Genomic DNA, 12,761 nt, shown 5'->3' on the forward strand with positions numbered 1-12,761 from the left:
ATGTTTAATGACAAATTGAACTCTCACCTGCTCCAAATCAGAAGCATTCTGAAGCTGCTGAATTTGAAATAGGTTCTTTCTTGCTTTGCTTTTTCTTTCCCATGGACTCTCATTCTCAGCTGAATATGACTTCTCATTAATGTCCTGTAGAACCCACAGCTGTCTCCTTACCTGTGTAGAGTCTGTGTGGTACTGTGGACCTGCTCTTGCTAGAGCATGAACATGGCACATGTCTCGCTGTGTTTCTTCTTTAGGGCAGAAAACACATGGAAGGGAAGAAGTAGGTAGATTTGTATTTTGTATTGGGGGCACAGACCCAGGGTCTTGCTCGAGACCTATCTTCTCTCCTTTCACTCTGTCCATCACTTCCCACACAATTTGATCCAAACTGTTCTTTTTCGGGTTGTAAGATGATGTCAGTCGATCTCGGGAACCTGTATATAGGCACATTTTAGAGATTGCTTTCCGGAGACGTTCTTTGGGTGAGTAGGGTTCAGACTCTGGAGCCAGAATCCTGATGGATGGCACATCAGTTGGGTCGAAATTCCAGAACATGTTGGATGGTGTGAACTTTTGGACAGGTGTCTTAGACACATAGGAGTAGAGACAGAAGAAAGCATCAGCAGTGACAGCCAGCGTCTGCACCTGCTTAAACCGGCCTAAATATAAGAAATAAGGATGGTGACTCTAGGAGCTCATTAGTAAAGTACATTTTTAAAAAAGATTTATTTTATTTATATGAGTACACTGTAGCTGTTTCCAGACACACCAGAAGAGGGAGTCAGATCCCTTTACAGATGGTTGCTAGTCCCAATGTAGTTGCTGTGAATTGAACTCAGGACCTTTGGAAGAGCAGTCAGTGCTCTTAACCACTAAGCCATCTCTCCAGTCCAGCAAATTATATTTTTAACATATCTACTCAAAAGCTTCCCCAAAGCTCTAATTTCAGAGAGAGGTTTATTCACTGGTGATCGTCCCATTTGGAGGTCAGGTACTCAGTGGCCCCTTTCTTGGCTTCCAGACTTGCTATCTCCAGTAAATTCCCCAACAAAGAGATTTTAAAATGGAATAAGATGTAAGAATTTCGTGCGGATTTGATTCAGCTGAAGAACAATAGGACTAAGTGTAGTGAAAATTTTGGTTTCTTAAAAAATTCAGTTATGGGAGGCAGAGGCAGGCAGATTTTTGAGTTTGAGGCCAGCCTGATATACAGAGTGAATTCCAGGACAGCCAGGGCTACACACAGAAACCCTGTCTCAAAAAAACAAAAACAAACAAACAAACAACAACAACAAAAACAATAAAAAACAAACAAACAACCCCCCCCCCCCAAAAAAAGCAGTTATATTATGTGGATATGTTCTTGTTTTAATCTAAGATGTAGGATATGGGGATGCTTCAGATTTTTCACAGCAGTGAACTGTGATTTTTCTTGTGCTTTGGCAGGGGTCTGATTCTACCAGCTGAAGATAACTTATGTTTGGAATTCTGGGAACTCTTCAGAGGTTATATAAATGACACAGTCCCGAGGCTGCTGGTCCCACTCCTGGTGCTGGTTGCTGTTGTTTTGGTTTGCCAAGAGGTTGTGAGAAAAGAGACAAGAAGGAAATGGCTGTCTAATGGCAAAGATCAAACTTGCCCCAAGGAACTTGATGCCCCTAATCAGCAGGAAGTCATTTAATAATATTAATGCCCCCTTTACCCTCTAAACTTTTTTCTCTTCTACCTAGTGTTGGGGGATGGGTGGTGGTGGTGGGAAGGATTGGGGTGGAGAAGAATGGTAAAAAAAAAAAGCACCCAGTAAAGTAGTCAAAATAGTAAGGGCACTAGGCTTCCTGAAGATTTTTTTTATTTTTAAAGAGAAAATAAGAGCAAATACAAGGTGCTCCATTTTTAGAAAAATATAAATAAAAATGAAACAAACAAAGGACAAAGTTAACCATGAAAAAATAGCGTATGGAGCCCCTGTTGCAGATGAGAGGAAGATAAAGGAAAAGAGGATACATGGGTCTAAAGTAACACTCACTGGCCAGCATCAGGCAGGGATCCTCCATCTCCATCCTTTGCACCTGAGACTTCAGGAAGAGCTGAAAGTCAATGCCCTTGGCCTGAGAAGGGTTGCTGAAAAATCTTGCAGGGATACGAGATGTGTCTTTGTGGTCCTCATGGCCGAAGCCCAGGCTGAAAAGAATATCTTCTGCATCTTCTTGTACCTGGTCCAAAATCTCTGAGACGCTGAAGAGAGGAAATTTTGGTACATAGGTCAACTTGGAGACATATGCAAATTTATAATATCTGTGATGCTTTGAGTAAGAATGGCCTTCATAGGCATATATGCATGTATGTATATATGTATATATATATATATATATACATATATATATATATATATATATATGTCACTAGGGAGTATTACTATATGAAAGGATTAGAATGACTAGGTGTGGCCTTGTTGGAGGAAGTATGCCACTGGAGGTGGGCTTTGAGCTTTCCAAAGCCCATGCCAGGCCTAGGCTCTCTTTCTTTCAGCCTGCGGATCAGGATTTAGCTCTAGGCAACTATTCCAGCACCATTCATGCTGCCATGCTCTCCACCATGAGGGCAATGGATTAAATCTCTGAAACTGTAAGCAAGCTCCCAATTAACTTTTTTTTTAAAAATAAGAGTTGTTTTGGTCATGGTGTTATAGTGTTTCTTCACAGCTATAGAATAGGACTAGGACAATGTTTAATAATAGTATTGTAGATTTGAAAAGAGCTCTTAATATTTGAACCTAATTTCTGTGTCTAGAGAATGGGGAAGTTTATTCCAGATCTGTTTATAAAAAAAACATTAGGATAGAACTTTAAACTGTTTATACAGCTGACAACAAATTTAAATAAAGATGAAAATTCTTTGCAGGTAAAAAGCAATGCAGAGCAAAGAAATATGCCTTCAATGTCAGTTCCCAGCTGCACAGAGTTATAGATCTGGCTTTTGCCAGGTTCTTTGGAGTTTGTCACTGTACTTGCCTTAGAAGTTGTGTGAGATGTCTAAACAATTAGTATGAAAGATCTCAGGTACATTCACTACCTGATTTAGAGAGGTGTTGCTCTTTCTAGCACTTTGTTTAACTGGAGAAGTGCTATTTCACAGAAGATCAAATACCTCTCCCTGCCATGCATTCTCTTATTCTGAATAACTTGACATCTGTGTTCAATAACTGATTCAACAATGGAGTCTTAATGATGATCCTATAAGAATTCCTAAAATTATATCAGTGATTATTAAGCTCGTTTATACTGGGACTGCTATTAGATCCTTTTCTGATAGTCAAAACTGTAATGAGAACTCTATCAGTCTCCCATATGTCACCAGTTAATTGCTTCTATATAGTAACCAGACTTTCTCCTTCACAGAGCATATTCTAAGAGGTTGTAAAACAATTAATCAAAGGTGATAAAAACAGTACTAATGATTTATTACAGGTGTTAGGACAGAAGACAAAATATTGACTGGGTTTATCTATACAAAACTTTACTAATAACTTAGTTATGGTTTTTAACTTTCAGTGAACCTGTGGAGCCATAACAGGTGATGGATGTTTGGCCAGATACTTACTCCAATGTATATGCATGTAAACATTCTCCTTTGTAAACTTCTATTTCAATTTATGATTTGATTTTATGTGGGAACTTGTGGTGAGCTTTTTACCATGTGATCATGTACTCTGAAAGATGTATAAGTACTGAGGACAAAGAGAGGAGAAAAAGAAGTTTTCCCTTGCCCCACTTAGTATCTTTCTGCTTCCCCCCCTTTTCTTAGATAGCTTTCATAGGAAACTTTTTACAATGTAGTAATAAATGCTATGATTACTTTTCAAAGTGTCTCTTTTTCTTCCCGCAGCTTCCAACTTGCATCAGCATTTCAGTACAGTGAGAGAGCTAGAACTTCCAGAGACCCTCAGACTTTAAAGCCACACCAGAGTACTACTCTGTGCCTTGATTCTACTCTCTCCAGGCCAGGAGGCTCCCAGCACTAATAAATGCCCTTTCTATATAGAGGGAGAGATTCATTCCTTAAGTCCTGTTACTCTAGAAAGCCCTGACTAATACAATACCTGAATCCTACTTCTATACATTTCCATTTAATTGAATTCTATATAGGTAGAGTTAGTCACATAAAAAGAATGTTAAGTCTCAGTACCATGCCTCAAGTTGAAAATTTTTCCTCAAGTTTCTGACATTCTTAGTATAGCCCACCAATACTTATCACTTTCCATCTTGTTTTAGATTTATTTGCATGGAAATATTGTACACTCTATGGAATAATTGAGATCCTAAGTCAAACTTTGCCTCAGCTTTGCAAGTTCCATACAGTTAATGCTTGGACTTAACAAAGCTTTGTATTGCTTCTACCAACAAATTAGTTGATTAAAAAAATGTAACTCAGTATAGGCGGAATGCCAGGACAGGGAAGTGGGAGTGGGTGGATTGGTAAGCAACAGGAGTAGGGATGGGTTAGGGGATTTTTGGATTGGAGGGGACCAGGAAAGGGGACAACATTTGAATTGTAAATAAATAATTTATCTAATAAAAAATACTTGCTGTTTATTGAACACCTATTATAGGACTAGGTACTGTAATAGTACTCTTACTAAGTCTCCTGGAGTATAGGTTCAGTGGAAGGAGGTTCCTGTGTTTTGTACATAGCATCCATTTCTTTTTTTGTTGCTGTTGTTTTTGTTGTTTTGAGACAGGGTTTCTCTGTGTAGCCCTGGCTGTCCTGGAACTCACTCTGTAGACCAGGCTGGCCTCAAACTCAGAAATCCGCCTGCCTCTGCCTTCTAAGTACTGGGATTAAAGGTGTGCACCACCACTGCCTGGCTCATCCATTTCTGAGTAGAAGGTTCCTCTATACCCCTTTCTCATCTTGGTACAAACGTCATCATATTTCTTGACTGTAAACCGAAAATGTATATAAGCTCCAATATTCAGAGCCTCAGTCTCTCATTCCCCAATGAACTTAACCCTCTAAAACTTACGTTGAACTGGTTTTGTTGGTCCCACCAGTCATGCTGCTGGAAGCCAAACTAGAGCCAAGATCAAGTAACTGGCATAGTCTGGATGTCTGGAGGAAATTCCTAAATAAATGAAAGGTGATGTCATTCAATTCCAATTTCTATTCTATACCCTGACCTCAACCCCCCCACCCCATGCCCCTACTGGATGTATTTTCCCTGTGCTGAGGAAACTTAGACTGTGCCTTTTTTTTCCCCTGGTTAGAAAGTCTTTCTTTTCTAGTCTTGCTGGGACTAGATGCCCCAGGGTGGGGTGATAACTGAGAGGGGTTTCCCCTTCTTTGAGGAGAAGGGAAGGGAGTAATAGGGGAGAGATTTGTAAGGGCTGGACTGGGAGGAGAGAAGGGATGCTAAGATGGGGATATAAAGTGAATAAAATAAATTATTGAAAAAAAAAAGCCTTTCACTTTACGGTGTATTTTTGGATTTTTCCTTAAAATTTCTGACTCTGTAACCTCATATAGTTCATTGTATCCTTGGATGATAGCATTCAAACTGTCTAAACTTTATACTTACCTAGAGAAGAGGTTTCCACTGGTGGACAGTAATGTGGCTTGAATAGAAACAGAAAAACAAAAACAAGTTAGATGGAAAACTAAAAGCCCACATGCTGTTTCTCTATCCATAAAATAGCTCTACTGTTTTCCTCAGTAGTACAGTGTTTGAGATCTCAATATCATCAAACATAGCCTAAGAAATGCAACAGACATGTTAGAGAACTTTGTCAGCAGTCTGAATTAGAGGTCTAGTCAAGAGACTCTCTGACCTAAGGGTCAGCATCACTCTGATCTTTAGGATCTTTTTTCTGCCCATCACATGGCTTACCCATCAATCACATGTCTGCCCATCTTAAAAGTATCTGGAAACACTGGGGAGAGACAGTTCTTCTATCTTTTATTTAAGTCCTTATCCTCCTGCATCAAAATATGCCTCTTAAAGCTTCTCAGGGATCGGGATGTAGCTCAGTGACAGGGCATTTGCCTAGCAGTATGGGGCACTGGGTCTAATAACCAATATAAAGGTGAAGTTGGAGGAAAAGGTGGAAGAAGCTCTCAAAAACTTCTTTTCTTCATAGGGCTTCTAATAGGGAAAAGAAGTCACAAAGTTATGTCTATAGCAAATACTATGGTGCATTGATACAGTCTCGAAGCACCATGCAAAGACTGTCAGGAATCATAAAAAGCAGGTTAAGAAATATTTCTAAATCTGGCCTACTTTCTGTGTTTATCATACATCAAAACAAATTAGAACACTAAGCTATTCTTTCCATCTAGATAGGACCCCAGAGAAACCCTGATTCTTTCTTGAGTTTTCCTTCCAGCCTATTCTTAGATCATACCATGTGACCCTCTCTGTCCTGATCCCAACACCACACAGCTGAGCCACTCACCCTCTGCTCCAAGACTCAAGTCATCCTCAAAGCTTGCCCCATGGCTAGAGTACCCTACCAAAAAAAATCAGACAAGAGTTGCAAAAAATAAAGGCAGAACACAACACAACACAACACACACTGCATACTTGAGCATCTAACCACATCCTTAGACTCACATAACTACACAAATATGCTAGATATTTACATATTCACAAAGCTTCCCCCAAGCTTTACATCAGCAATCACTGTCATGGTTTGATTCAAGGTTACATACATTCATTTACAACTTATCTCTGTATTTTGTCACCTATGATCATGTGCACAATCTTCTACTAAGTCGTTCACACACGAGGTGTCTGAGTACACATAGGAATCAACAAATATAAATGTATACAGTTCATGAGGTTATCCTCTTTTTTTCTTCTTTTAAATTTTTTTGTTTTTGTTTTTGTTTTTCGAGACAGGGTTTCTCTATATAGCCATAGATGTCCTGGAACTCACTCTGTAGACCAGGCTGGCCTTTAACCCAGAAATTTGCCTGCCTCTGAGGTTATTCTCTAATAGAAGCTATTAGCAAAGCAACCACTAACAGGTAAATTCTGAACATTATGGAACATTGCTTGAGGTAGTATTTCCATTTGCACTTTCTAGACTGTTCTATAACAAATAAATGGCATTTTTCAGAACTTAAAGTTACTCATTTTCAAGCATAAACATGAATGTGGATATATATATACACAGACACAGAAGCACACACACACACACACACACACACAGAGACAGAAAGAGAGACAGAGACAGAGAGAGTGTGAGGGCACATTGCACAGCATCCAAATAGAAAAGAAAATAGAATAGCTTACCACTGTAGTTAGATTGCCCTATTTCTTCAGAAAGTCCCTCTTCAGTGTCTCTACAACTAAAAATATAATTACATTTCCAACTGTCTTTCTTCAAATATCCCCCACATATTCACATAATTTTCCAATGAGAGTCAGAACTACTGAATTTGCTTTCATACTGAAGACAACTAGGTTGTGGTTAATTGTCTGATAGGTTCATAGAAGTAGTTGTGAGAATCCGAGATTGAAATGTGTTTTATTTCTAAATGTGCTACTATTGTTATGGCCACATTGCCTGAGGTTGGTTTTGCAATGGTTCATCAATCTTTTTTTAAAAGAGTATTTTTAATTAATTTATTTATTTTATGTATACGAGTACACTATAGCTGTACAGATGGTTGTGAGCCATCATATTGTTGCTGGGATTTGAACTCAAGACCTTAGGATGAGCAGTCAGTGCTCTTAACCACTGAGCCATCTCTCCAGCCCCCATAAATCTTTATCAAAATAAGAGAGAAACACAGAAGCAAAACTGGAGAAATATGTTATAATAGGACAGAGTTTTTTAATACTATAATTTCCATCACTTCCTAGTGATCTAATAGCTAGAGTTAGACAATTTCTGATGTTGTAATTTCCATATAATGTAAGCGAATGTCAGTTATTTTCAGGCTTTTGTCAGTTCACCATATCTACCCACATCTCTTTACTTTCCCAGCATTCATGTTCTTGCTTGAATATCACATCTTTCAAGAAACAGAAGAAACTGCATCCTGGGTAGATATTTTGAAAATTTGTAATGGTACTTTATCACTCATTCGCAATCTTGGCCAGAATAACAGTGGCAAATCAATATAACAGATAGTGAGAAGTAGCAGTAGTTTTATAAACAAAACAAATTCTCTTTGTTTGAAATAAATGAGTAAAGTAATCTATAAAAGAACCTTGAGCTGGAATCAAAGCACCTGGGATTCAGTCTTGGCTTCTCTTAATTTATATATTAAGTTACAGAATAATATAATTATTGGATACAGCTTTTTGGGGGATACAGCTTTTAACAGAAGAAAATTGTGAAAATTTTCAGGTTACAAAATCCATTACTTCATAACATATTTTCATTTTAAGAAATCACTTTTTCTAAGTAGCAATGTAACTTTTGTAATCAACAATGTAAAATATGTATTTAGTGACTTGTCCAAGTCTAATTCTAATTACACTAGTTAGTGGGGAAAATGTTTTTTTTTTAAAAAAGATTATTTTATTTGTATGAACATACTGTAGCTATCTTCAGACACACCAGAAAAGGGCATTGGATCCCATTACAGATGGTTGCTGGGAATTGAACTCAAGACCTCTGGAAGAGCAGCTAATGCTCTTAACCTTTGAACTATCTCTCCAGCCCTCAAAAGGCCTACCTTTTTTTTGTTTGTTTGTTTGTTTGTTTGTTTGTTGTTTTTTGAGACAGAGTTTCTCTGTGTATCCCTGTCTGTCCTAGAACTCACTCTGTAGACCAGGCTGGCCTTGAACTCAGAAATATGTCTGCCTCTGCCTCCCAAGTGCTGGGATTAAAGGCATGCACCACCACTCTCTGGCTCACCTAACTTTAATAATCCTTTCCTGGAAGAAATAATACAGGCTGGAGTTTTTCAGAATGTGAAGTTGGTTCTTACTACTTTAACACAGAGAAAGTTGAATGCACATATCCACCATGAAAATCAGAAATACTAGAACAGAGTTGAAACTAGAAAAAAAAAAAAAAACAGCATTATGTCCCTTTTCATGATTCTTGGGCTCTTTTGCCTAATTTATGTTTTACCTTATCACCTTATTTTCAAGTACTACTTCAGGCATTACCACCTTTGGATGCTATAGAGGATAAAGTCCTTTCCTTATATGGGAATTTAGATCTCCACTTCTTTCCCCAGGAACCCTAGAAAGGAAACTGCCACAACTGCCTCTTCTTAGGATCTAAAATGCCATATCAAAAGATGGAGATATCAAGGATTCTTTGAGGCTCATTAAGGAAAAATTAATTCTTTCTGGTCAAGAAATAAAATCTCAATTCTTCCTCTGTCCTTGAGTGGAGATAGGACATTTTGATCTGCTCCCAAAGATTAGAGAATTGAATATTATGTCTTTCCTTAAGAGCTATTCCATGGACTGGTGAGATGGTTCAGTGGTTAAGAGCACTGACTGCTCTTCCAAAGGTCCTGAGTTCAAATCCCAGCAACCACGTGGTGGCTCACAACCATCTGTAATGAGATCTGACGCCTTCTTCTGGTGTGTCTGAAGACGGCTACAGTGTACTTACATATAATAATAAATAAATATTTTAAAAAAGAGTTATTCCATCTGGGCCTGTCAATTATTTGGCCAGAAGACCACTATAATTCACCTGAGAACATGCTAAGGGATGGGAAGAACCCTACAAACAGTGTACTCTCTTACAGAGCTTCTGTCATGTAGTACTGCTAAGCTTGCATGTTTTTCTAGGTTATAACTCAAGAAGATTATAACTTTTCATCTTTCTTCTTCCTTTCTCCTTCTCAGATGCCAGTCAAAAGTCTAAGAAGGATTTCTCTGACACTGCAAATATCCTAATTCATTCTCAACATGCCTGATTCCTCTGGCTTATAGCTCCTTGCCAACTTCTGTGGATGAACACAATAGCTTTCTTGAACCACAACTCAAAAGGCATGTTATTTAATTGTAAAAACATTACATCATGAAATTTTCAGGTAAATACATGGAACTGAAAAAGATCAGAATACAAAAGACAAACATCACATATTCTCTTTTGTTGGAGGACCTTAATTCCAAATTTTTAGCTGTGAAGACATTTCCTATAATAACAGTAGAAATCAGGAAAGTAAAATCGAACCATTTCTGGAGTAGGTGTGTGTGTGAACAATAGTGATGGGGATAGCAGAGTTCAAGTGGGGAAAAATTGGAAAAAAGGGAAGGACTCTAATTAGAAAGGGAGGTTGCAGACAAATAGAGAAGAAGGGAGGAGGAAGGTAAAATGACAGGAAGGATGTTTGAAAAGTTATAAGGAATAGTACTAGATAACTAGATATTAGCCATCTACCTAAAGCATTTAAAAATTATAATACATATAGCTATGTGTAAAAAATACATATAGCTTGAATGGAATTCTCTCATCTGGGCTGGTAATGCTCCCTACATGAGCCAAAGACCATCTAACAAAGACTCCAATACCAAGCATGAGAAGACCTCTTTTGAGTTGTTGGACAAGGTTGTTCACGAGACTCCAAAATATTACAAACTATTGCTATTACCCTTGTTTTCCCCATGCTCAGAAGTGTAAGGTAAGTTCCTACTGCTGAAGATACCATGTACTTCAGAAAGAGAGCTAAGAGGTCCTTGTGCTGAAATTGACAGGAAAGCATTCACCCTGAGGATTAACTTTCATGGGAAAATAAGGTACCAGGCATGTTTCCAAAGAATGCAAAGTAACCTATATCCCTACCAGGGTATAGTGGCTGTGAATTGCAAAAAGGACCAGCACTGCAAAATAACCCTAAAGGTACAGTACTTAGCAGTATCCAATAGCTCTCTAATTTGACTTAAGATCTGCTCAACAAGAGGAAAATTATGTCTGATATGAATATCTATCCAAAAACCCAGGGATAATGAACTCATAGATTATAAAGTAGAACCTACAAGCATTACTTTACTAAATCAGCATAATCCCTAATTACACTCTAAGTATTTGCCCTTAATCCCACAGATAAGTGTAATCATCAAGCTCAGCAAGGAAACTTCTTTTTACAAAAGGTGGAGACTAATTGCAGAAAACTGCAACCCATAAAAATGCAGATATTTGCCTGGCTACAGATTCCATGTACTTCAGAAAGAAAAGTACAAGTGGCCACTTCAAGCCCCATATCCTCAGGGGCTTTCAGCTAGACTCACCCCCATATTCTCCCAGGGATCTCCCCCCTCCCAGATTTCTGGCTTATCTCAGAGCTATCCTCATTGTTTTCCTCTTTTTCTCTCAACCCTCTCAGCCGCCTCCTCTGCTATCTCAACATCTGATCCTCACTCAGGTTATTCTCCCTACTGCCTCTTCCATTTAGTTTCTTCTCTCCATCCACTTTCAGTGCCTGGGAGGAAACCAACCCACCCACAAAACCTTCAACCCCAAATTTGCCCTGCCTACAAAGATATTCAAGGATAAAGATGGAGCAGAGATTAAAGGAATGACCAAGCAATGATTGCCCCAACTTGAGATCCACCCCAAGGGAGAGAGCCAACTCCTGATATTATTAGTGAAACTCTGCTATGTTTCCAGACAGGAGCCTTTGTCATCTGAAGGTTTCATCCAGCAGCTGATAGAAACAGATGCAGAGACACACAACCAAACATTAGGCAGAGCTCTGGGAATCTTGCGGAAGAGTTGGGGAGAGGGGTAAGAATTGAGGGAGCTAGAGGGGTCAAGGATACCACGAGAAGACCTACAGAGCCAACTAACCTGGGCCCATGGGAGCCTTTAGAGATTGAACCACCAACCAAAGAGCATGCATAGACTGGATCTAGGCTCCCTACACATATATATCAGATGTGCAGCTTGGTTTTCATGTGAGTCCTTTAACAATTGGAGCAGGGGCTGTCTCTGACTCAGATGCTGTTGCTTGCCTTCAGATCCCTTTCCCTTAGCTGCGCCTCCTTGTCTGGCCTCTCTGGAAGAGGATTCATTTAGTCCTGATGCAACCTAATGTTCCAGGGCAGGTTGGTACAGTGGTGGTGGGTTGGTGACTCTCCTTCTCCTCAAAGAAGGGAAGTCGGGAGTACAGGGGAGGGGAGGGGGGCGGTCTGAGGGTAGGTCTTAGAAGAGAGGAGGGAGGGGGGCTGAAATAGGGATGTAAAGTGAATAGATAAATAAATTAATGAAAAAATGCTGAGTTTGGGGCCCAGTCCTAACTGATGTATCTATAACACAACTTCTACACCCAAGGCTCAGAAATGGGGTACGAAGATTGTAAAAGCCAGAGGAATAGGGAATTTTCTGTGAGATTGTATATTCTAGGAATTTCAAAAGCTACACACATAGTATCTCACCAACATGACTGCCTAAACATGGAACTGAACAAGGAAAACACCAATAGACATGCCAAAGTGTATGGAGAGAAGCCCATGAGATCTCAGTCCCACACAAAGAGCTATGCTCCCACACAAAGGAATGCTGAGAATGGGAAAAATAGTCTTCTCCAAGTTGGAGCACAACAAATGGTTATCCAATACCAAAGATCTGCTCTGAAAACATACATACAAGTAACATTACAGACTCATGATATTATATTTAATATATATATTATGTATATATACGCATGTGACAATTAATGTAAAAAGAGGCTATGAATTTGAGCAAGAGGAAAAGGTTATATGATATGGTTTAAGGGGAAAAGATAAGCAGAAATAATGTAATCCTCTTATAATCTCAAAAAAAAACACCCCAAAATAATTCTTA

At 38.9% G+C, this 12,761-nt stretch overlaps 1 protein-coding gene across 4 annotated transcripts in view; it reads right to left on the reverse strand.

The window, feature by feature from the left end:
• Positions 1-12,761, reverse strand: part of Tespa1 (thymocyte expressed, positive selection associated 1) — a 45,367-nt gene that overhangs the window by 7,694 nt on the left and 24,912 nt on the right. For 3 of the 4 annotated variants that reach the window (XR_007974571.1, XM_052164786.1, XM_052164785.1), the window contains exons 4-9: positions 7,292-7,347; positions 6,450-6,503; positions 5,576-5,612; positions 5,024-5,122; positions 2,027-2,235; positions 28-659 (exon numbers count right to left, since the gene is read on the reverse strand). Coding sequence is in view for 3 of the 4 variants with exons in the window: in XM_052164786.1 (XP_052020746.1) it covers positions 28-659; positions 2,027-2,235; positions 5,024-5,122; positions 5,576-5,612; positions 6,450-6,503; positions 7,292-7,347 (1,087 nt within the window). In the remaining variant the exon portion in view is untranslated. The remainder of the gene's footprint in view (positions 1-27; positions 660-2,026; positions 2,236-5,023; positions 5,123-5,575; positions 5,613-6,449; positions 6,504-7,291; positions 7,348-12,761) is intronic. The other variant, XM_052164787.1, reaches the window with a different exon arrangement.

The sequence above is a fragment of the Apodemus sylvaticus genome, chromosome 20, assembly GCF_947179515.1.
Source record: "Apodemus sylvaticus chromosome 20, mApoSyl1.1, whole genome shotgun sequence".
Taxonomy (NCBI): domain Eukaryota; kingdom Metazoa; phylum Chordata; class Mammalia; order Rodentia; family Muridae; genus Apodemus; species Apodemus sylvaticus.